Below are 22,116 nucleotides of genomic sequence, written 5' to 3' on the forward strand. Positions count from 1 at the left end.
ATCGGACAGAGCACCCACTGACCCCCATATCTTCACACTTGGTGGCAGCAAGTAGGATTCTACTCAGCCCAATGGAACCGGGGAGCTGCAGGGGACTGGTGTTTGTAGACACCGTCCAGGGCTCCACAACCAGGGAGGCATTCAGATAGACCCAGCAGACCATTGATAAGGCATACACAGTAGGTCTTGAATGCCACCATGTCCATCCCCACCAACTCAGCCTTGGGAAGAGGACCAGAGTGCATGTATAGCTGCAACAAGAAACGACAACTACAGGAGCTGTGCCCGCTTCGACAGGTTGAATACCGGACCACCGACACTTGGTCGGATTTGATCAAGGAATAGTTCTGTTGGGATGCCCAGAACGTCTTTGAGGACGATGAAAACTTCACTGAAGTGGACCTAGAGGAATTAAGCTTCTTGTCAAATCCAGGATCCAGTGGTATTCTTTTATCCAATATTCAGTCACCAGCAGCCCGAATCCAGTAATTTTTTATTGCATTGGGACCCGGAGCCTCAAGTGAGGATAGAGCTTGTGTTATTGAATCAGTTTTGGGAGTTCTAGTACCCCTACCACCAATGCCGGACTCTACCTCCATGATGTACAACCACCAAGGAAATCATCTTCGCTATAGATTCGTGCCAGTGTTTAATGAGTCCAACACAGAGGTTGACGAACATCTGCAAAGCTTTGAGACCCTAATGATGATGATGCACCAGGAGCGGACGGCTGATAGGGCCAAATACTTGTGGACTAGTTTGATTGGCCGGACACAGGATACTGTTTGGTCTCTTGGACCTCAGGACTGTCTGGACTATTAAGGACACCATGTTGTCCCTTTTTACCATCACCCCCGAAAGATATGGCATCACGTTTCAGACACTGTCACTCCAGGGGGTCTTCTATATAGAATTTGGCAGTCAACTACGACGACACTGCAACTGCTGGCTCGATGGTCGGGCTGCCCACTCCACTGATGCTCCCAGGGATGTGATTTTGCTTGAGAAACTTATGGAGAAAATGGCCCCAGAACTACAAGAGTGGATAGCTGACCAGAAGCCCGACACCCCAGAGCAAGCAGCACAGTTGGCTGACGAGTGTATAGCCAACCAACTCTACTGGAGATCCAATATGCCCACCGATCCCAGAAGACCCATCAACCAAAGATTTGACCAGCCACCAGTCACTCAAGCAGGATATTCCTACTTCCCAGCAGAAAGCCCACCAGGTCAAAGGGTTACTGTGAGGATCTGATGTTGTGGGTTATAAAAATCACTTAGGCACATTAACGATGCAACTACTTTTGTTCCATACATCCATGGTTGTGCAACAAATCCATGTAGATGGCCAAAATACAATTCCCTCAGTCCACAAGTTCCCAATCTGAGATCGGTAGTTCCACTGGCCCCATACCAGGTGATACCCACTGTCTCCCAACTTTTGGTTGGCCCACAGCTTTTGGTATCTACAGCCGGTATTGTGAGCAGTCACAGCCTATGTTCCTCCAGATTATGGCTATCACAATCGTAGCTCATGGATACCCTCCAGCCAGCAATCAATCTCCCAAACACCATAGATCATCCATCCATCCATACTCCATACCAGCTTGGATCTTCTCCCATTGAAGTCACTCCAACAACTGCCTGATTCAACCCTTGTGTCTTTTTCTCCCTCCGGAATGCTTGTGAGACCCCCTGTAGTGACAGCTCCCCTGGGTCTACTATCTTCATCCACACTATGGGCCTAGGCTGGTAGAACAATGGATTGATAGGATGATTGCATTACATTTACCTTTAGCAATCTCCTGTCTGGCCTTAGGTTTACATAAGATCTAGCCTGCTTGTGAAGAAACCAGATTATATCTTAATTACCCAGGCGACTATGTTTTGCAAACCAAGAAGAATTGACTTTTTATCTGTATGTTGGCTTTTGGATTTAAGTGTTGATTTCTAGTGGGTTAAGAAAACAGATTTTTGTTTGGGTAGGCTTGTAATAGTGACTTGTAAGCTGATATTTTATGTAACACAGTGTGCTCTTATCTTTGACTATTGAGGTTTGCTGATATGCTAATTGTGCATTGTATTATGGAACCAGTTTGTTGACATCGAAATATATATGTCTGTTTTGTGGTTCAATAAAGCATTGCCACATTGTTTTATCCTCACCCTGCGCTGTCTGAGTAGCATTATGCTCATGCTAATGGGAGAGCGGGTGTTAAGCAGGACGATCACTGGTCCATGCGGTTCCAGCTAGCGAACATGGGCGCCCACCGACCCTCACGTTTCCCCACATTGCTCCTCTTCCTCTGCTTACTGTCACTGAATGTAAACATTGATTCCTGAGGACGAACTGATGAGCAAGCAAATCACTAATAAAACACAGCAAGAAAATATCTAATCAAACACAACCATAACGACGCAACTAGTGGCCCGTGCTGGAAAAAGTCTCTATCTCTTAGAGCTGTGGACTCCGCTCTACATCCATTTGTCCTCATAGTTACCAACAGTACCAGTGATTTGACTCACCCATGGTGCTGTTATACTTGTGGGCACCTTGGACACGTTGCCAAAGATTGTTCCTGGGGCCCCATGCCGGTAGCCCATCTGCCAGCAAATCCAGTCAATGTCTGTCAAGTTGAGCCATCAGGGTCTGAGGTGCACTACCCCCGGAATACAGCAGCAATGGATGAAGTGATATACCCTGTTAACACTATATGGCAGGTTGACCACCCTACACCAGCCAACCTCCATAACCACCACCAGCCAGTTAAGGTCAGTGATATCAAGGTCCAGGTACCTCAGAACACTGGGTCGTACATCACCATAGCCAGCCCAGATATTGTACCACCAGAACACCATTTACCATGCCGCCAAGTGGCCTTCTCCAGGGCTGGGGGTCAGCGCTGGAGGAATGGGCGCATTTTTGTGGGCACTTTACAGGTCAATGTACGAGAGAAGGAGCTGGAGGAGTTGTTTCATCAGTATGAGAGGGTCCATACCATTGAGCTGAAGAATCATGGGGAAGGTAATGCCACACCATTTGCCTTCATCGGCTTCGAGGATCTGTGGGAGGTGGAGAACGCCGTGAGTAGAAGCAATGGATACGAGTTCGGTTCTCGTCGCGCCGTTTACGTGTGGAGTTTCCCAGGTCAAGCAGGAGACCAAGGGTAGGAACGGCTCACTTTCTCAGCTAACTGAATACAGAGTCCTTGTCTCAGAGCTTCCTCCCTCGGGAAGTTGGCAGGATCTAAAAGATCATATGAGAGAAGCTGGAGATGTCGGCTATGCTCATGTGCACAAGGATGATATGGGGATTGTGGAGTTTATTCGGAAGGACGACATGGAATATGCTTTGAGGAAACTGGATGATACAAAGTTTCATTATCATGAAGGTGAAACTTCTTACATTCGTGTCTCTGCTTAAAGACATGCTGACGGATTGTCCCCAATAAGTGGAGAAGGATGATTGGAAGCCTTTCATGTCTGGCTAATTAAGATGGGGGAGGTATGTGGCAACATCACATTTAATCTGAATTATTCAGACAAATTATTTCAGTATGCCCAGGGACATGAGCTGGAGTTCATGCGAGAATGACTCTTTGCCCTTATTGTAACTGAATTATTGTACAATGGCCACCATTTGTGGACTGGCTGCTGATCACCAATTGTATCTGGCCTTGTACTGCATTCCTAATATTGTTCTACAATCTTTGGGAAACAAAGGTACAATGTTGGAATGTTTGTTAATATGTTGATGACCCATTGGTGCTCTGAACAATCTATGCACACTCCAGAAGTGTCTCTCCTACCACTCCTACTATCCTACCACCTTCCCCCAAGCCTGTGGTGGAATGGCTGAATGAGAAGTTGTGACCTATAGTAAGGAGGATCTGCCTGTGTTCAGAGACTCTACATTACAGAAGCCATGGCATCATCACCACAACTGAAGAAATACAGAGATGCTTCATTGACCATCACTGAACCCTCAAAGACGTTTACAGAATCCAAGATGGGACAATCAAGTCACCTGGCCTCGTACATTAATGGACTGTCAGCTTCTTTATTACCTCCTCACTGTGGGAGCCCACCAAAAGCGGGGAGCCACTGGTCTGGGCATGCATTTTAATTACGTAAAAATCCCACAATGTGATTTTCTGTGTTTTATTATTAGATTTTGTCTCTCACAGGTGAAGTGTACCTACGATAAAAATTACAGACCTCTCCATTCTTTGTAGGTGGGAAATTTTGCAAAATCGTCAGTGTATCAAATTCTTATTTTCCCCACTGTACATATATTCCATGTGTGGGATTCGGAGGTGTATAGACCATACGCTCACTATTAGTTTCCTGATAACCGGCCTACTAGTGGAAACAGCCACGGCTTCCTCCGTTGATCGGCGATCAATCGCGTAATTGCCCTGACGATAGGGGGCAGCAGAGGGCTGTTTGCTCCAAAGTTATCAGTGGGTGGATCTGAGATCCCCGGCTGCAATCTTTGACAAATCTATTATCTATTTTCTGTCCAAAACCGGAGCAGCAGCTGCTAAGAATGAATAGGTGCAAGCTACGATACACCGCAGCCTCTGTATGAGCAAAGACATGTAAACCTTGGAAACATTGAGTCTAAACTATGTGTAATATATATGATGGTACTATGGAATATGATTGCGTGGGATAAACGAATCTGCGACCAAAGTTGAGACAAACAAACTGTAACAAAGCAAAAGTAACATAAACTAACAGAGGAATTACTGAAATTACAGCGAAGTGCCAAACAGCACAAAGCGGAAGTGTTCAGCAGCAAAGCTAGCGGAGCGCCACCGCTAATGCAAGCAAGTCCAGAAATTCTATGCGGTAAGAGTGCGACCTGCACTTATACTTGGTCGTCCAGAAATAAGCAAACAGTGAAGACGACACCTTTCATGGAAGTCCAGTAATATGAAGACGGTGAACCACAAGGAGAAGGTTTTCCAGTGTACAGTCCAGCACCGCAGCTGCACAGACACGGTCCAGGAGTTAATCTTCAGAACATAATGATGTCAAAAAGTCTTACGGACCACAGCAGTCCCAGAGATGTGTAACTCCACTCTTTAGAAGTCTGGTCAGTAGGTAAGCACAGGCAGGATCAGGAAGCTGCACAGGGGACTGAAGGCGGCTGGAAATGATGAGGCAGAGCACAGAGTGAAAGAGCAGCAGGAGGAGCTCCAGAAGCAAGCCAGGAGGAAGCTCAGAAGCCTCCAGCAACAAAATACTCAGGCAAGGACTATTTCCTGACCCGGACTTAAATAACCGGACTGACAGGAAGTTCAAGGACCGGGCGAAGTACCAGACTCCATCTTGGATGAGGGCAAAACAGGCTTCATTGAACATCCGGAAACCTTACATTACTCCCACCTTAGAATCGGCCTCAGGACGATCCAGGACCAGGTTTCCCAGGATATCTCCGATGAAACATAGCAATCACAGGCTCCCAATAGTTCTCCTCAGCTGAATATCCCTGACAATTATAGAGGTGCTGCAGCTGATTCCTGTGGATTCTGGAGTCCAGAATCTCCTCCACCACAAATTGTTCTTGTCCGTCCACCAACACAGGCTGAGGAGGAGGCGCAGTACGACCCTGAAAAGTATTCGGAGACACAGGTTGTAATAAGGAGACATAGAACACAGGATGTACCTTCATGGTCCTTGGTAACTTCAGACGGCAGGCAATGGAGCTCATGATACCAGAGATCTTGAATGGGCCGATGAATTGTTGTCCCAGTTTCTGTGACGGAACATTCAATTTCAAATTCTTAGTGGATAACCACACATAGTCTCCTACCTTAAACATGGGTGCCGGTCTCCGGAACCTATCAGCTGATTTTTTGTATCTCTCCTGTGCAGTAGATAGCGATTCCTTCAGAGTTTCCAGATTTTGCTTCATCACCGCCAACCTCTCATTTATTGCAGGCACCAGAGCATCAATCGGGGATCTGGGAAAAATACTAGGATGATAACCCAAGTGGGCAAAGAAGGATGTTACCTTAGTGGATGCATTCTGCAAGTTATTGTAAGAGAACTCTGCTAGAGGAAGCAACTCCAACCAGTCATCCTGCGAGTGGCTGATAATGCACAGAAGACACTGATCCAGAGTCTGATTAGTCCGCTCCATCTACCCATTAGTATGAGGATGATACGCTGAAGACAGACAAACATTAACACCAAGCACAGAAAAAAATCCCTTCCAGAACCTGGAGGTAAACTGCACTCCCCGATCAGAGATTATTTAATCCGGAACTCCATGCAGCCGGAACACATTCTGAATGACCAGATCTACCATCTCCTTAGCTGAAGGAAGACCAGTACGTGGAATGAAGCGGGCAGCTTTAGTAAGGCGATCTACTATAACCAGGAAAGAATTCTTTCTCCCAGAGGTGGGCAATTCCACTATAAAGTCCATAGAAATAGACCCCCAAGGGCGAGAAGGAACAGGTACTGGTTGCATCAATCCAGTAAGTGATACATGAAGAGTCTTAAAGCGTGCACATACGTCACAAGAGAGAACATAGATCTTCATGTCCATCAGACAGGTAGGCCACCAAAAGAAACGTCTCAGGAACTCCTGTGTCTTCTGTACCCCCCGATGACCAGCCAACATGGGGTCATGGACAAACTTGAGGTCCTGCAACTTTATGACCTCCGGAACGTATAAACATCGATCCTTGACCCACACACCGTTCTTGAGAACCAAGTTCACATCAGTCGGGTTAGCGATAAATGGGTCAGCGTTGTAGGCCTCCTTAATAGTCTTCCACAAGTCCTTATTCTGGATGACTCAAACAAAGTTGGCATCCGACAAAATGGTCTTGGACGGGGCCCCAGGTACGGAATCCATGGCATGGATTCGGGACAAGGCACCCGCTTTCCCATTACGTGAACCTGGTGGTACAAAATGACAAAATTAAATTGATTAAAAAATAAACTCCAACAAGCCTGATGTGGAGAAAGACATCAAACACATCTAAGAAATTCCAGATTGCGATGATCCGTAAGCACAATAACTTGCTGTACTGCCCCCTGCGGATGGTGCCTCCATTCCTTTAATGCAGCGATAATGTCTAGAAGCTCTTTATCTCCCACATCATAATTCTTCTCCGCAGCAGAACGTCGAAGAGAGAAAAAGGAACATGGAAGTAACAGCCCTTTCTCTCCTGTTCTCTGCAAGAGGATGGCCCCAAGAGCAGAATCCCAAAGCGTCCACCTCAACGATTAAAGGATGTGCTGGGTTAGGGTGAATCAATACAGGTGCAGAAGTGAAACAGGACTTAAGACAATCAAAAGCCTCTTGAGCTTGTGAAGACCACAAGAAAGTATTTTCCTTCTTAGTTAGTTGTGTATTAGGTTGAACTATCTCAGAGAAATTACGAATAAACCATCTATAAAAGTTTGTGAACCCGATAAAACGTTGTACCTCCATGACATACTTAGGTGCGGGCCAATCAAGAATAGCTTGGATCTTACTTGCCTCCATGTTAAATCCCTGTGGCGAGATGATATAACCCAGAAATTGAATCTCTGTGTGATGGAATTTGCATTTCTCAGGCTTGATGTAGAGATGATTGTCTTTCAGGCGTCTTAAAACAGTCTTAACATTCTCTTGATGTTTCTACAATGAATCGGAAAAAATCAAAATATCATCCTGATAAATTACAACAAAATGATATAAGAGATCTCTAAAAATGTCATTAGCCAAGTGTTTGGTAGGTTGCTGGAGCATTGCAGAGATCAAAAGGCATCACAAGGTTCTCGAAGTGCCCATAACGACATCTAAATGCCGTCTTCCATTCATCTCCAGAACGGATCCAAATCAGGTAATAAGCTCCTCGGAGATCCATCTTAGAGAAGGTCTTAGCTTGTCGTACTCTTTCAAGCAGTTCAGGAATTAACGGCAAAGGATGACGGTTCTGAATGGCTACCTTGTTGAGTTCCCAATAATCAATACAGGGTCTAAGAGTTCCATCCTTCCTTTTTATAAAAAAAGATGGGTGCTTCTGACGGTGATGAGGAAGGACGAATGAAACCCTTGGCCAGATTCTCATTAATGTATGCCTTTAAGGCCTGCAGCTCCGGAGCTGCCAGTGGGCAGGCTTTCTTGAATGGAATAGCCGCCCCCGGAAGTAGCTCAAGAGCACAATCATAAGGTCTGTGAGGAGGAAGCTGATCTGCCATTTTCTTATCACAAATATCAGAAAATTAATTGTACATAGAAGGTAACATAGATACCTTAGTGGTACATTCAGTATCTCGAGAACTTGTCTGACTTGTTTCTGGTGTGTCCCTTGGTGGAAAAGTGATCTCCTTGGTCTCCCAGTTGATGATCCTCAGACTCCCCTACCGCGGCTAGTACCTTGCGAGGCCGCTTGGGACAGTTAATCAGGAAATGGTCTGACTGACCACAGTAGAAACACAAACTCTCACGAAAACGATGCTCCCTGCGCTCATTACTCTCACGCCGCTGTAAAGCATGCACTTGCATGGGAACTGGTTCCATTTCCCATGAGGATTTGCCTGCAGGTTCTTTAGGTGAAATGGACGAGTTAGTGACACGATTAGAGGCGGAGAATTTCTCCTGTCTACGTTCAGTAATACGTAAGTCAATGCGCACACAATGCTGTATGAATGCCTCTAACTCTTGAGGAGCATCTGCATGGGCTAACTCATCCTTAATTATACTAGAAAGTCCTCTCCTAAAAATGGGTAATTGAGGACAAGAGTCCCAAGCCGTATCCACCGCCAGCCATCTAAATTCTGTAGCATATTCAATAACAGAACGCTTACCCCGCCATAACGGTAACAATGCTGTTTCAGCAGTAGTGCGACGATTAGGATCATCAAACATCATAGACAATGCAGCTAGAAAATCGTCTACATTATTCAAATGGGTCTCGATTAGTGGATTCGACGAAGCGAGTGCTCGTGAGGTAAGTAACATGATAATACATAGGATCTTGGACCAATCTGTACGAAAGTGGGCAACATGCAAATCAAAATACAAAATAAACCCACAATATTTGTAGCTGTCTCCATTGAATCTAAACGGCGGTAATTTGGGAGGACTAGTTGGCAGTGGCTGCCCCTGAGGTATAGGCGCCTGTACAGTTATTTGATTAACGGACCTCCCAGTTAGCAACCTTGTTTTGCAGAGCCTCCATGTCCTCTTGTAAAGAGTTAATCAGAGAACAACTGATCCAACTTTGTCTCAGTCATTATCCCAGCAGATTCCTGAAATGGTCTGAGTATCCTGTAGTAATTATGAAGGTACTATGGAGTCTGATTGCGAGAGATAAACGAATCTGAGACCAAAGTTGAGACAAACAAACTGTAACAAAGCAAAAGTAACATAAACTAACAGAGGAATTACTGAAATTACAGCGAAGTGCCAAACAGCACAAAGCGGAAATGTTCAGCAGCAAAGCTAGCGGAGGGCGACCGCTAATGCAAGCAAGTCCAGAAATGAAATGCAGTAAGAGTGCGACCTGCACTTATACTTGGTAGTCAAATACTTCAGAAGTCTGGTCAGTAGGTAAGCACAGCCAGGATCAGGAAGCCGCACAGGGGACTGAAGGCGGCTGGAAATGATGAGGCAGAGCACAGAGTGAAAGAGCAGCAGGAGGAGCTCCAGAAGCAAGCCAGGAGGTAGCTCAGAAGCCTCCAGCAACAAAATACTCAGGCAAAGAGTCTTTCCTGACCCGGACTTAAATAACAGGACTGACAGGAAGTTCACGGACAGGGCGAAGTACCAGACTCCATCTTGGACGAGGGCAAACAGGCTCCATGGAACATCCGGAAACCTTACACTATGTTACCTCAAAGTGAGATGTACTTACAAAAAAAAACAAGGTTCTTAGCTCATAAATTGGCCACTTCTTGTGTGCCCATCAACCACGGCAAGGTGACCTCACTCTGCTGATAGCACCGCCCCATTGTCTATTAACCAGTCTACGGCTGATCTATCCTCTGATCTCACTGATTTCTTATGTTCTCATCTCCTCGGCTTTAATGTCTTACAGTCTTTGCATCCATCTCCCACAGGTGAAACCCTCTGATATTTGTGTTTCCTGCTCTCTGCTTTCTGGTATAGGACTCTGGACCTCTGATTTTGGGAACACTACAAATCCCAGCTGCACAATGGCGGCTTTCTCTTCCTTTAAGCACATTGCAATGAGTGGGTGTAACAATGGTTTTCTGACATATTTTGTCTCCTACGAATATTGTAAACTCGTCCCAGTAATGGGGTCTTGTCCCGAGAATTTTACACTCAGCTCTGCTTTCCACTACACAGGAACTGTCTGAACTTTGTTCCTTCACTTTCCCAAATAATGAGAATCATCGATGTACCGGCAGCACTCCTCTAACTCGGGTGACACTACCACACAAACAAAAGTTTCATAGGCTAAACCCCTTTTTATATTGTCGGAATCACCAATTATAAATTCAGTGCATGGGTTGTTTTTACTATTTTTTGTTTTATTTTTTCCCCTTTTTTATCTTATGAACCTTGACTTGGATATATTTGATAGCAATGTTTAAATATCTGGCGTGGATGTTTCTGAGAACCCCCTGAGAAAGTGTGTTGAGGCGAAACCAGTTTTGTGTGGCTGATGTTTTCTCCTATGAGCCTGTTTTCTCTGTACATCTTGTAAGTGTAACATTGAGGTGTGGAGACGTAACTTCTCATCAGTATCTGCACTCCGTATTTTTTCTCGTCTTCCCAGTCCCCTGCAGGGTCTCCTTATAATTCACAGCTTTGGAGAAGGATGAGGAGCAGTCGGCTCTCACACATGCAAGGATCCTCAGTGGAAGTGGATTGGAGATGAGCGTGTGTCCATCCAATGTGGCCGAGTGTGACTGGGAAGAAAGTAAATGTTATTCACAACCTAAAACAGTGAAGGGATGAAGATTCTTAGTAACAGCTAGAACTCTCCCTGACGAGGGGGTGAGAACACAGAAGGCCCAGGAGAGGCCGTAGCCTGCAGCAACATGCAGCATGTCACAGGGCGTGGGGAAAATTCTGCTTACATTGTATCCAGAGGGATAAATCTGTAACGGGGGCAGCCCCCTCCACTATAGCCACACCACTGCTGAGTATAGTAGTCAACCGAACGTTCTCCTGCCAGGGCTCAACTCTCAGTATTCACTTTTGTCACTCAGTGTTCGAGACTACGGACCATCACAATTTTCTGCACTCATTCTAAATGTTATGCGCTCCCCTTTAAATATGAGGTGTCTCATCCCTCTGTGTCTCCCCTCCCCAAATCTCCTCTACTTCTCTCCCTCCATCTCCTCTCTCCGCATCTCATCTTTCCACATCTACTCTCCTCGTGTACCCTCTTACCACATCTCCTTGCCTCGTTTTCCTGTGTTGTCCCTCCCTCTCTCCCTATGTCTCCTCTCTCCGGGTCTCCTCACCTTGTCTCACCGCATTATGTCTCCCAGCATCATGTCTCTCTGAGTCTCCTCTCCCCATTCCTCATCTCCTACTATCTGTGTCTCCTCTCCCAATGTCTCCTCCTCTCAACGCATTTACTGTCTTACATCATATCTCCTACTCTTCCCACATCTTCTTTCCCTGCATCTCCTCTTACCGTGTCTCCTCTCCCCGCATCTCATCTTCTCCTCTCATCTCCTTCTCTCCCTGTTTCTCCTCCTTTCCCCACATCTCCTCCTCTGTCCACATCTCCTCCTCTGTCCGCATCTCCTCCTTTCTCTGCATCTCCACCACTTTTTACATCTCCTCCTCTACCCACATTTCCTCTCTCGGCATCTCCTCCTCTCTCCATGTCTCCTCCTCTCACCACATTTCCTTCTCTCTCTGTGTATCCTCCTGTTCCCACATCTCCTGTCTCCTCCTGTCTCCGCATCTCCTCCACTTTCTTTATTGCCTCATCCTCCCACATCTTCTCCTCTCTCTGCATCTTTTCTCCCTGTGTCTCCTCCTTGTTTTACATCTCCTCTTCTTCCCGCATCTCTTCACCTCCTCCTCCTTTCCCCATGTGTCCTCCTCTCCTCCTTTCCCCTCATCTTCTCACTTCATGTCTCTTCTTCTTCCTGCGTGTACTCGTAGAATAAACTTGGCACAGAAGAAATAGCTTAGGTGGAAATTTAATGTAATCCACGTGTTGTAGTAAAAGATAAACAGTACATACAAACGTTTCGGTCAATCAGACCTTCCTCAGCGTACCGACTGCAAAGTGGAATATTGGTATATGTGATAGCCAATGTTGTCCACTATCCATAAAGGCTATTTCAGCCTGTTTAACATGGCCTAAGTATGTGATCAAAAGAGGAGATGCCTGGCTGTGGTGTAAGGGGACAGCGTCCTCTTCTTCCTGCATCTCCTCCTCTTCCCTCGTCTCTTCCTCTCCCCACGTCACTTTCTCTTCACACATCTCCTCTCCCTGCGTCTCCCTCTCTTCCCATGTTTCTTCGCCCCTTGTCTCCTCTCTTTACATCTCCTCTTTCCACGATTCCTCTGCCCGCATCTCCTCTTGTTCCCACGTCTCCTCTCCTCCTCTCCCCGCGTCTCCTCTCCTCATCTCCCCGCGTCTCCTCTCCTCATCTCCCCGCGTCTCCTCTCATTACAGCTCGTCTCCTCTCCAAGTGTCTCCTTTTCTTACGTCTTGTTGCATCTCCTCTCCCCGTGTCACCTTGTTTCCTCTCCTTCTCTCCTCTCCCCATGTCTCCACTCATCTCCCCATGTCTCCTTTTCTCTCTCTGTCTCATTTCTCCCACTCCCATCATCTCATCTCCTCATTTCTCTTATCCCTGCATCTCCTCTCCCCGTGTCTCTTCGCCCCTCTCCCAGAATCTTTTCTCCTTATGTCTTTTCTCTAACCATGTCTCCTCTTCCCTCGCCTTCTCTTCTCTTCCCTCATTTTCTCTTCTCTTCTTCCGATGTCTCCTCTCCCCTTGTCCCCTCTCCTACTCTCCCTACGTCTAATCTCCCTGTGTCTCCTTGCTCCCTCTCCCAGAATCTACTCTCCCCATTTTTCCTCTCACCGCGTCTCCTCTCCCAATGTCTGGTCTCTCCTACGTCTCCTCTCTTCCTCTAACCATGTCTCCTCTTCCCTCGCCTTCTCTTCTCTTCCCTCATCTTCTCTTCTTCCAATGTCTCCTCTCTTCCTCTCCCTACATCTCCTCTCCCTGTGTCTCCTTGCTCCCTCTCCCAGAATCTCCTCTCCCCATGTTGGTCTCCCCTGCTTCTCCTCTCTTCCTCTCACGATGTCTCCTCTTCCCTCATCTCCTCTTCTCTTCTTCCGATGTCTCCTCTCCTACTCTCCCTACGTCTAATCTCCCTGTGTCTCCTTGCTCCCTCTCCCAGAATCTCCTCTCCCCATGTTGGTCTCCCCTACGTCTCCTCTCTTCCTCTAACCATGTCTCCTCTTCCCTCGCCTTCTCTTCTCCTCCCTCGTCTTCTCTTCCCTCATCTTCTCTTCTTCTGATGTCTCCTCTCCTCCTCTCCCTACGTCTCCTCTCCCTGTGTCTCCTTGCTCCCTCTCCCAGAATCTCCTCTCCCCATTTTTCCTCTCACCGCATCTCCTCTCCCAATGTCTGGCCTCCTCTGCATCTCCTCCTCTCCTCTACTCACATCACCTCTCCTCTTCTCTCCTCATCTCGTTGTGTCCTCCTACAGAGTATGCGCCTGAAGCTCATCGCCAGTAACAGCTCCATTGAGCGCCGCTTCAGCTCCTGGATCGGGGGCTCCATCCTGGCCTCCCTGGTGGGTAATATATTGGATGAGGATCTCTGCTTGCTGTCAGTGAATGCATGTTCTGCTCACACAGCTAACAGATTGCTGCAATGAGTCGCTGTGCAGGGCGTAGAAGATATCCCCTTGTGTCATCTTCTAGGGAACGTTCCAGCAGATGTGGATCTCCAAGCAGGAATATGAGGAGGGCGGGAAGCAGTGCGTGGAGCGGAAGTGTCCCTGACCCCCCGGAGAGAAACCCAGTCACAAAGAGACATGACCCCCGCCACACCGGGACCCCTGGAATCATCCGTCCTGTCTGCTCCCAGGAATGCAGAGCGACAACCTGTCCGTCCACCATTCTGGCTCCCACACGGGTTGTCACCTACGGTTCCCAGGAACAGATACAAACAGGTGACAACATAAAGGGAGACTCCCCCCACAGTGAATCCCTCCCCCGTGTATAAGACTCATCCTGGAAACATAATAAAACGACCAGAAATCAAAGTGTCCGTGTGTATTATCATCCTCAGGCCTGACAACCGGCATCCTGGGCGAAAGGTTGTCGGCTGCGAGCCTACACATCTGACAAATGGTAGACGCGCACCAAGACGGATGGTAAATGCTTCCATTTCTAGGAGGAACAGCCTGACGCCGGATTATGTCCGGAGAGCTCACGGGCCTGACCTACCGAACACGGGTCTGCAGAGGTGTATCTAGGTTTTCTGGCACCCCCCTCCCCAAGCACATAGGCGATTTGCACACTTTATTTATTATGCTTTGCTTATATAGCGCTATCTTATTCCACATCGCTTTATAGACATCACTGTCCCCAATGGCGCTCACAATCTAGATTCCCTATCAGTAAGTCTTTGGAATGTGGGAGGAAACCGGAGGAAACCCACACAAACACGGGGAGAACATACAAACTCCTGGCAGATGTTGTCCTTGGTGGGATTTGAACCCAGGACCCCAGTGCTGCAAGGCTGCAGTGCTAACCACTGAGCCACCATACAGTGCTAACCACTGAGCCACCATACAGTGCTAACCACTGGGCCACCGTGCTGCCCTAACTTATAGTCACATGCCGACTAGCTGCGCTCCCTAATTCTCTCCATGTCCAGTGGAAAACTGAGAGAAGCTCGTTGTCACATGACGATAAGCATGAAAATCGCATATGAGTGAAATGGCGCGAGCAGAGCTAAATCCTGACAGTGAGGATATTGCACGGTGTTAGGATTGGCTACAAGGCTTTATTTTATAAATAACAGGTTTGAGATGAAAGTCTGCAATCACACTAAGTGACTGTGGGCTTCTGAATTCTTACAGTGCGTGCACTGCACACTGTTAGGATTCTCCCTTGCCGATAGTAAGAGTGGACGATTATGTCAGCAAACGTATGCAATTTGAATACTTCTGGCCACATTCCAACTGGACTTGTCCGGCCTCGCTCAATTCATTTTCATTAAGGCTATGCATGTCTAGTTGGCACATGACCGCATGTATGTAAAAAAAGAATCCTGACAGTGTGCAGTGAGCACTGTGAGAATCCAGAAGTCTGCAGTCACATAGAATGTCTGCAGACTTATCACAAACCTGGACAGCCCCTGTAATGCTCCTGACATAAAAAATATAAGAATCAGTATCACAAAATAACATTTACATCCAGGTACGTGATAGATGAACGACTCCAGAGACAATGTCGCTTTCGTTTTATCTTTATTTTGTCCAGACGTCAGGATGATTCCTCTCCCACAGCAGTCTCCGCAGACTTCCATCTTCTCCGGTCTTGTGCAGCACATCCCCACACGACGCCCTTAAAGATAGCAGTGTCATTATAATGCTCCCGAATAAAAATATCTGCCGTATGCTGAGCCCCTGAATAAATAATTGCCCCTCACTATATTCTCTGTACAAAATATGACCCCACGCTGTCCTTCTTATGGTACATGCCCACCACACTGCCCTCTCCTTTCTACTGTATATTGGGGCTCCGCTTCACTCTGTGTCCCCCTATAGGGCCTAGTCTCTATACTGTGGCCCCTCACCACACTCCCCCATACAGTCTCCTCACACATTCCCTCTTGCCTGTCACCTGCAACTCCCCATACTGTGTAAGTGCACCCATCTCCCCAATCAATATACTGTAAGTGCACCCATCTCCCCAAACTGTTTCTTCTTACATGCCCCCCATCTCCCCACTTGCCCCTCATACTGTGTGTCACAAAAACGAGCACACGGATATCACAATCACAGGGGGGCTTATGTTAGTTATCCCACCGCAGCCACCAATTTGTCACGTACCCGCTTCTCAGCATGTGACTTGGGGTTGCGCCTGCAAGGGTTAAACTGTCTCCTCTCACTCAGTCCAGCATTCACCCTCTGTCCTATGCTGCAGTGGGAGCATAAATCACACCCCAACACAGACCACACACCCCGCTCATACACGCTGCCACCACTCACCGAACACACGGGCGATGAGTCCCGGAGATACTACTACTACTATGCGCCAATCACCCGGAGCGCACACTCTAAGGCTATGGATTCTTTACAGCAACAAGGTTCAGACTTATTAAAGTTTTAAGCTTTAATATAAAAAGTACAGTGCTTACAATAAAAGGATATAAAAATGGAAATAAAAAGTGACCTACAAATATGCAAAACAGCGATAAAATAAAAGGAATAAAACTTACAGAAATATCGAACTTTGCATCCTGATTCTCTCTCTCCGAGGGAGGGGGGAATATGAAATGGAGCACAACAGCTAGGCTGCCCCTCACTGTGAACCCTTTTCTTTGTGTGTAGGCCTAATTTATAGATGTGACTTGGGGATCCAATTTCTAGACCAGCCTCTCATGTTAATATTCTAATTGCTGGTTTGTGACTGAACCATGGCTATTTTACCAATGAATATATTATTTTTTATATGAAACTGTATGTGTAACTTTTCTCATAGATAGTGTCAGGCTGTAATTGGCATCTCTTCTTCAAAAGAGCTAAGAGGTGTGAAATGTTATCACTATGTGGTTCTCAGGAAAGCCCCGTGGTGAGATTGTAGACAGGAGACTGCTTTCTCAGGATAACATGAGATCATAACCTGTGTGGAGAGTTGCAGTGTGTTAGCGTGGGTGGTCAGGAGCCAGAATCTCCAGGAGTGGACCCTCTGGGCTGTGGCACCGAGGGGCCCCGGGTGAGCTGCCAGGTGGAACCGACCCCTATACAGGGACCGTTAGGAGCAGGCCCAGGGGTTTGAGTACCACGGTAGCCGGTACCGATAGGGGCGGCTCAGGATGGACTGGAGTAGGACAGTGGGACTGAAGTGTAGATGATAGAACAGGGCTGGTACACAGGAGACAGGAATGGAGTAAGACTATAGACTGGAACGTGGAGGAACTGAAGTGTAGATGACAGGACAGAGATGGAACACAGGAGACAGGAATAAAGGAGGACGGAAGGACTGGAGCAGGATGGAACTGAAACACCGGAGGCAGGACTGGAGTAGGATGGCAGGACTGGAGTAGTACGGCAGGACTGGAGCAGGATGGATCAGGAACACTGGAGGCAGGACTGGAGTAGGACGGCAGGACTGGAGCATGATGGATCAGGAACACCGGAGGCAGGAGACGGAGGAAACAGCAACACTGGAGCAGGACTGAGAATAACTGTTAGCGAACACGGAAGACAGACTGCGAGGCTGCTGCAGGAAACACTGAGGACGGCACCGAGAGACTGTAGAGAGCACAGGAGGAAGCAGGGCCCAGTGTGCAAGATAGCACAACGATCAGGCGCCTCCCTCAGGGGGAAGCGGCCTGATATAGCCCCGTCTGGTCTGCCATTGGTCCGAAGGTGCTTCCGGGTCAGGGCACAGCTGGAGCACAAGAAGCAGCAGGGAGGTGCGGCAGCAGCCTATGGCGCATGCGCATTGTATGCAGGGATGGCGTCGGCCGCTATCCTGTCAGAGGTGACCGCCGTGGCCGTCGGGTGGAGAGAGGCTGCGGCGTGGGAGCGGAGGCCGGCTGCGACGTGGGAGCGGAGGCTGGCTGCGGCGTGGAAGCGGAGGCCGGGTGAGTATGACGGAGCCGTGTAACAGTACCCCCTCCTCTAAGCCGCCCTCCCCGGAGATTAGCAAGAAATCTCTTGAGGATACGGGGAGCATTGATATTCTCCCGGGGCTCCCAGGATCTCTCCTCAGGACCAAAGCCCTTCCAATCAACAAGAAAGAATGTCCTACCTCTAACCCTCTTCATAGCGAGAATGTCCTGCATCTCAAAGACATCATCGGCACCCACCGGCTGAGGACCAGGATCAGGCAAGGAATGGAAGAGATTCAGCATCACAGGTTTCAGGAGGGAGACGTGGAAGGTGTTCGGGACCCGGAGCGAAGCAGGCAACCTCAATTTGTAGGCGACTTCGTTGATATGTCCAAGAATTTCAAACGGACTGATGTAGCGTGGTCCCAACTTGTAAGAGGGCAATTTCAACTGGATGAATTTGGAGGAGAGCCAGACTTTGTCCCCAACATGATACGGTGGAGGAGCCAATCTCCTTTTGTCGGCATAATTCTTCATCTGATCAGCGGACCTCTTGAGTGATGGATTGGTCTCGGCCCAAATCTTGGAAAATTCAGAGGACAAGGCATTGGCCGCGGGTACCTCGGAGGCAGGGGTTATCGGAAGAGGAACACCAGGATGTCTGCCAAAAACAATGAAGAACGGAGACTTGGCCGAGGACTCGCCTGCATTGTTGTTATAAGCAAACTCTGCCCAGGGGAGTAAGTCGACCCAATCGTTCTGGTGGGCATTGGAGAAATGACGTAGGTACCCCGTCAATGTCTGGTTGGTACGCTCTACCTGTCCGTTGGACTGTGGATGGTAGGCAGGAGAAGTCGAGGGAAACGTTCATGACCTTGCAAAGTGAACGCCAGAACTTGGAGGTAAACTGAACCCTTCGGTCAGACACAATGCGTTGAGGTAGTCCATGGAGTTTGAAGATTTGGTGAATGAAAACTTTGGCCAGCTCCGGCACCGAGGGAAGACCGGGCAGAGGGACGAAGTGGGCCATCTTGGAAAAAACGATCCACCACCACCAAAATGACTGTGCAGCCCGAAGAGCGGGGTAGGTCGGTGATGAAATCCATGGCGACGTTTTCCCAAGGAACCGTAGGAACGGGCAACGGAAGCAACAAGCCGGACGGAGGTCTTCGTGGCACTTTGTTTTTAGCACAGGATGGACAAGAAGCCACAAAGTCAAGTACATCTTGGTGAAGCATGGGCCACCAGTAGTGATGCGTGATAAGATCAAGGGTCTTCTTAGTTCTGGCATGGCCGGCCAGTTTGGAGGAGTGCCTCCATAGGAGGACCTTTCGCTTGAGGTTCTCAGGCACAAGTGTCTTGCCTGGAGGAGGAGTAAGCCAGTTCACTGGAGCCACTGTGATGATCCTAGTGGGATCAATGATTTGCGAAGGTTCCTCCGTTGTTTCATGTGGCTGGAAGACCCTAGACAGGGCGTCGGCTTTGGTATTCTTGTTGCCAGGACGGAAACGAAGCTCGACGTCAAATCGGGCGAAAAATAAGGACCATCTGGCCTGACGAGGATTGAGTCTCTGGGCAGACTGGAGATAGGCAAGATTCTTGTGGTCCGAGAAGATGACAAAGGGATGAACAGCTCCTTCCAGGAGGTGACGCCATTCCTCCAAGGCCAAATTGATGGCCAGAAGTTCCCGGTCGCCGATCGAGTAGTTACACTCGGATGGAGAGAAGGCCTTCGAGAAGAAGCCACAAGGATCTAGGCGACCGGAGGCGGTTCTCTGGGACAATACTGCCCCGACACCTGTTGAGGAAGCGTCCACCTCGAGTACAAAAGGTCGATTGCTCTCAGGGTGATGCAGGACCGGAGCGGTGGAGAAAGCCCGTTTTAGGGTCAGAAAGACCTCCTCCGCCTCAGGAGTCCAATATTTGGGGCTAGTCCCCTTACGGGTGAGAGCAGAAATAGGTCTTGTGATCGCGGAGAAGTGGGAGACAAATTGCCGGTAATAATTGGCGAATCCGAGAAATCGTTGTATCTCCTTTACTCCGACGGGGCGAGGCCATTTGAGAATGGCAGACAACTTCTCGGGGTTCATCCTTAGACCAGCGTCGGAGATAATGTATCCCAGAAATGGCAGAGAGGTCTGTTCGAAGAGACATTTCTCGATCTTCGCATACAGGCGGTTCTCCCGAAGACGCTGTAGCACTAGGCGGACACTCTTTCTGTTGGACGAGAGGTCCGGCGAGAAGACGAGGATGTCGTCTAAGTACACGACCACACAGGAGTACAAGAGACCCGGAAGATCTCATTGACGAACTCTTGAAACACCGCAGGAGCATTGCAAAGACCAAAGGGCATGACCAGGTACTCGTAATGGCCGTCTCGAGTGTTGAAAGCGGTCTTCCACTCGTCACCTGCACGGATACTGACCAGATTATAGGCTCCTCTGACAGGGCCGCCATCAGGGCATGACAGGCCTTACATGTGTATGGGGCCCGGTGATTAGGGGGGCCCGACCATGCTGGCAGCCCGATCCGCGCTGGGGCCCCCCTACATTTTATACAGGCTTCTGCAGCTTTATTTTAAATTCAGACTCAGCGCCTGCCGGGCCCCCCGGGCCCCTCGGGCAGGCCCCCCCGCACCATGGTCCAGCCAGCGCCGAAATCCCCCCCTGCACAATGGTCCAGCCACAGCTCCGCCCTCACCTGACGTCACACACTGCTCTGCTCCTCCACTTCCTCATTCAGTCAGTGTGCCACTTGGGACTAGGAGAGGGAGGGAGCCTCGCCGCTGGAGCACAGCCAGATAACAAGGTAAGAAGAATTTTTTTTTTTTTTTTTTTTTGAGAGCGGCTATCCAGGGGGCCTGGGGCAGAATGCTGGACGCTGGGGCAGAATGCTGGGGGCAGAATTCTGGACGCTGGGGGCTGGATGCTGGGGGCAGAATGCTGGGGGCAGAATGCTGGACGCTGGGGGCAGAATGCTGGGGGCAGAATGCTGGATGCTGGGGGCAGAATGCTGGACGCTGGGGGCAGAATGCTGGGGGCAGAATGCTGGACGCTGGGGGCAGAATGCTGGGGGCAGAATGTTGGACGCTGGGGGCAGAATGCTTGGGGCAGAATGCTGGACGCTGGGGGCAGAATGCTGGGGGCAGAATGCTGGACGCTGGGGGCAGAATGCTGGACGCTAGGGGCAGAATGCTGGGAGCAGAATGCTGGACGCTGGGGGCAGAATGCTGGACATGGGGCAGAATGCTGGGGGCAGAATGCTGGACGCTGGGGGCAGAATGCTGGACACTGGGGGCAGAATGCTGGACGCTGGGGGCAGAATGCTGGACGCTGGGGGCAGAATGCTGGGGGCAGAATGTTGGACACTGGGGGCAGAATGCTGGGGGCAGAATGCTGGACGCTGGGGGCAGAATGCTGGACGCTAGGGGCAGAATGCTGGGAGCAGAATGCTGGATGCTGGGGGCAGAATGCTGGACATGGGGCAGAATGCTGGGGGCAGAATGGACATGGGGCAGAATGCTGGACGCTGGGGCAGAATACTGGACATGGGGCATAATGCTGGACACTGGGGGCAGAATGGACATGGGGCAGAATGCTGGATGCTGGGGGCAGAATGCGGGGGGCAGAATGCTGGACGCTGGGGGCAGAATGCTGGGGGCAGAATGCTGGACATGGGGCAGGAATGCTGGGGGCAGAATGGACATGGGGCAGAATGCTGGACGCTGGGGCAGAATGCTGGGGGCAGAATGCTGGACGCTGGGGGCAGAATGCTGGGGGCAGAATGCTGGACATGGGGCAGGAATGCTGGGGGCAGAATGGACATGGGGCAGAATGCTGGACGCTGGGGCAGAATGCTGGGGGCAGAATGCTGGATGCTGGGGGCAGAATGCTGGGGGCAGAATGCTGGATGCTGGGGGCAGAATGCTGGACGCTGGGGGCAGAATGCTGGGGGCAGAATGCTGGACGCTGGGGGCAGAATGCTGGGGGCAGAATGTTGGACGCTGGGGGCAGAATGCTGGGGGCAGAATGCTGGACGCTGGGGGCAGAATGCTGGGGGCAGAATGCTGGACGCTGGGGGCAGAATGCTGGACGCTAGGGGCAGAATGCTGGGAGCAGAATGCTGGACGCTGGGGGCAGAATGCTGGACATGGGGCAGAATGCTGGGGGCAGAATGCTGGACGCTGGGGGCAGAATGCTGGACACTGGGGGCAGAATGCTGGACGCTGGGGGCAGAATGCTGGACGCTGGGGGCAGAATGCTGGATATGAGGGCAGACTGTGAGACGGGGCAGAATGCTGGACATGGGGCAGAAGAATGCTGGACGCTGGGGCAGAATTCTGGACATGGGGCAGAATGC

General features: G+C 49.4%; 1 protein-coding gene and 1 pseudogene across 6 annotated transcripts in view; both read left to right on the top strand.

Moving 5' to 3' along the window:
* The window catches only part of LOC141096855 (actin-like protein 6B), a 75,287-nt gene extending 61,054 nt beyond the window's left edge, over window positions 1-14,233 (top strand). For 5 of the 6 annotated variants that reach the window (XM_073583686.1, XM_073583685.1, XM_073583689.1 and 2 more), the window contains one exon: window positions 11,476-13,666. In XM_073583686.1, the coding sequence (XP_073439787.1) occupies window positions 11,476-12,108 (633 nt within the window). In that variant the 3' untranslated portion in view covers window positions 12,109-13,666. The other variant, XM_073583688.1, reaches the window with a different exon arrangement.
* On the top strand, window positions 4-3,599 carry LOC141096856 (serine/arginine-rich splicing factor 9 pseudogene; annotated as a pseudogene).
* Window positions 14,234-22,116: the final 7,883 nt, after the last annotated feature.

Source organism: Dendrobates tinctorius, unplaced genomic scaffold (genome assembly GCF_039654945.1).
Source record: "Dendrobates tinctorius isolate UK_male_01 unplaced genomic scaffold, ASM3965494v1 ptg000080l, whole genome shotgun sequence".
In the NCBI taxonomy this organism is placed as follows: domain Eukaryota; kingdom Metazoa; phylum Chordata; class Amphibia; order Anura; family Dendrobatidae; genus Dendrobates; species Dendrobates tinctorius.